This window comes from Eimeria maxima, genomic scaffold (genome assembly GCF_000499605.1).
Source record: "Eimeria maxima Weybridge genomic scaffold, Emw_scaff2375, whole genome shotgun sequence".
In the NCBI taxonomy this organism is placed as follows: domain Eukaryota; phylum Apicomplexa; class Conoidasida; order Eucoccidiorida; family Eimeriidae; genus Eimeria; species Eimeria maxima.
In genome coordinates this window covers 1525-4124 of record NW_013563711.1, presented here as the reverse complement: position 1 = coordinate 4124, position 2600 = coordinate 1525, and the positions used below count along the sequence as shown (strand labels likewise).

General features: G+C 50.6%; 1 protein-coding gene across 1 annotated transcript; it reads right to left on the bottom strand.

Moving 5' to 3' along the window:
- Positions 1-926: 926 nt before the first annotated feature.
- Positions 927-2537, bottom strand: EMWEY_00058310 (hypothetical protein; the record flags this gene model as incomplete). Its single annotated transcript, XM_013477957.1, has 1 exon — positions 927-2537. One exon carries the CDS (start codon positions 2535-2537, stop codon positions 927-929), a length of 1611 nt encoding a protein of 536 aa, XP_013333411.1.
- Positions 2538-2600: the final 63 nt, after the last annotated feature.

Below are 2600 nucleotides of genomic sequence, written 5' to 3'. Positions count from 1 at the left end.
GATAGGGCTACATGCCTGCACAGAATCCGTGCAAACCGAGGGTCAGGACAGGCTTCTTTTTTCACAATTCTTCTGCATCCCTAGTGCTTGACTGGAATAAAACAATAGTAGAGGCCAGCGCATCTGGGTCTGCGCTGTCCGCTGCGGGTATTGCAATATCTTGCCAGAAGAGGTATACGCATTCCACAAGACGTGCCTTCAATCATTACTGCTGAAGAGTAGCCTGCAGGCCAAGTCAAGTGGAACTACAAAAGCTAACAAGTAGCAGTATGTGCTCCAGAAGACCCCTTCTATTTACTGGAAAATCAGAATGCATGACGATCTGGGTGGAGCGTGCTGCAGCGCACAGGAGCTGCTGCTTAGCTCTCGCCTCAGCAGTAGGTTGCCAAAGGTGGCAGATATCAGATGGCACTGTTGACGCCGTGAAGCGGATACGAACTGTTTGGCAGCGCAGCTTGCTGCAGCAGCAACAGCTACCCAAGTAGTCGTTACTAGCGATCCCACAAACTAATTACTATTACGAAGCTTTAGGTCATCTGCTATCCCTCGGTTCATTCAAAGGCAACCTTCTGGACGTTATGCACTAGTAGTCACAAATAGTAGACACAAAGTGAACGAGTGCGGTGTTTCCCGAACCATCAGCTGGTGTTGCCATCGCTGCCACGACTCCAAATGAGCTGTAGAACAGCCCTGTAGGCAACGTTTCGTGGGTTGGGAATATCCAACTGCACGTAGCATGCCTGCTGAAGGCATCAGCATGCCCTAGGAAGACTGATGGTAAATAGTCCCTCACGTACAAACGACGCAGGAGCGTAGCAGTAGCTACAGACAACACACGCGATAAAAATGCACTGGTGTTTCGGGTTCAGGAAGGGAGGCACCGCGGAGTCTTGTAAGCGTGCCAGTTGTCTAATGAGCCCTTGGATTCACTTTTTAGAACTTGCACTAGTTTGTTTGAAGCGAGAGTCATCCTCTTCCCAGAGAATCCACGAGGGATTCTCAAAAATGCAGCTGTTTCTCAGGTTGGAGAGGATATCCCTCTTCAATTGAATTACAGTTCCATTTGATGGACGCTTTCCCGTCTTGTAGATAGTCAGTGCGGCACTTAACTGCTGGATAAGCTCAACTATACCTTCGGTGACACGCTGCGTGTTAGTCCTTGGTTCAAAATTAAAATCCGTATGGAACCGTCCAACGAAATCTGACCACCAGATTTTGGCATCCATTTTCTTCCCTAGGAGCACCAGCGTACTCACCACGTAGTCAAAAACCATGACCATTGACGCCAGCTTTCTAACAATGTAGAACGCATTCGTCCTAGAAGGGGGACCGGCTAGCTTCTTGCACGCATAGGCGACCAAGCCTGTGCAGTCAGCCATCAGCTGCTGTACATCTTTGGCGTTTAACGAAGGCTTGGCAAATAACTCGCGCATCGAAAGGAAATTTGACATTGGACCGCCCTTAGGGATCTTGCTTACAAAAGCACCAAAGCCATCGAAGGTTTTCGTGACATTTTTGGGACTTACTTTGGGGAGTCGCACAAAAGGATGAAAACTGTCCCTCCCTTCTGCAGCCAGTTCCTCTTCTGAAATCACATTTGCCACCATTTGACCTGCAGATGTTGAGGGCTGTAAAACATCACCAACATCATCTACCCGTTCTTCCGCCTGCTGCGCCCCTTCTCTCACTAAAGTCTCCTCTTGCAGCAGTTCTTGAACCGATGCCATTTTGGCTGTACCCTGCTCGGCATCCATAGTCGAGTCGGCACCCATAGACGAGTCTACTACACTTTCCTCCGACTGAGCCCCGTCTCTCACCAAAGTGCCCTCTCCTCTCACCAAAGTCTCCTCTTGCAGCAGTTCTTGCTCAGATGCCAGTTTGGCTCCACCCTGCTCGGCATCCGTAGATGAGTCTACCACATTTTCCTCCTGCTGCTCCCCTTCTCTCTCTAAAGTCTCCTCTTGCAGCAGTTGTTGATCAGATGCCAGTTTGCCTGCATCCTGCTCGGCACCTGTAGTTGAGTCCACCACATTTTCCTCCTGCTGCGCCCCGTCCCTCGCTAAACTTTCCTGTTGCAGCAGTTGTTGATCAGATGCCAGTTTGTGTGCACCCTGCTCGGCAACTTTAGATGAGTTATATCCCGCCGCCCCACCATCATCGGATTCAAATGATGCCCCTGTATGTACTGCTGCTTCACTTGTTGAGGCGTCTTCTGGACAGTCTGTTAGCCCCATGCGTATTGGGCTATTATGCAAGGATTGTCCCCCTGGGGGTCCCTGCTCTTCTGCTTTTGGGGAACTTCCTTCTACATCTCGGGACAGCCAGTCTTCAGGACTTTGGCCTTTGGCATCAGATCCTGAACTGGCCCTAGGGCTGGACGCCAACCTAGCGCTAATGGATACCTTTGGTGAAGCGCTTGGTGAGGGAATTACTCGGGTGGACGCGCTTCCTAAAGAATCGTTACTGATGCGCCGTCGTGCAGACTTCCTTTTTGGGGCAGCAGCAGGCAACCACGCCGTCCCTTCAGACCTAGACATCTCCCCTTGCGACGAGTAATTCAACGTATGGCCGCCCAATAGTTGACTTTGTTCACGTGCACT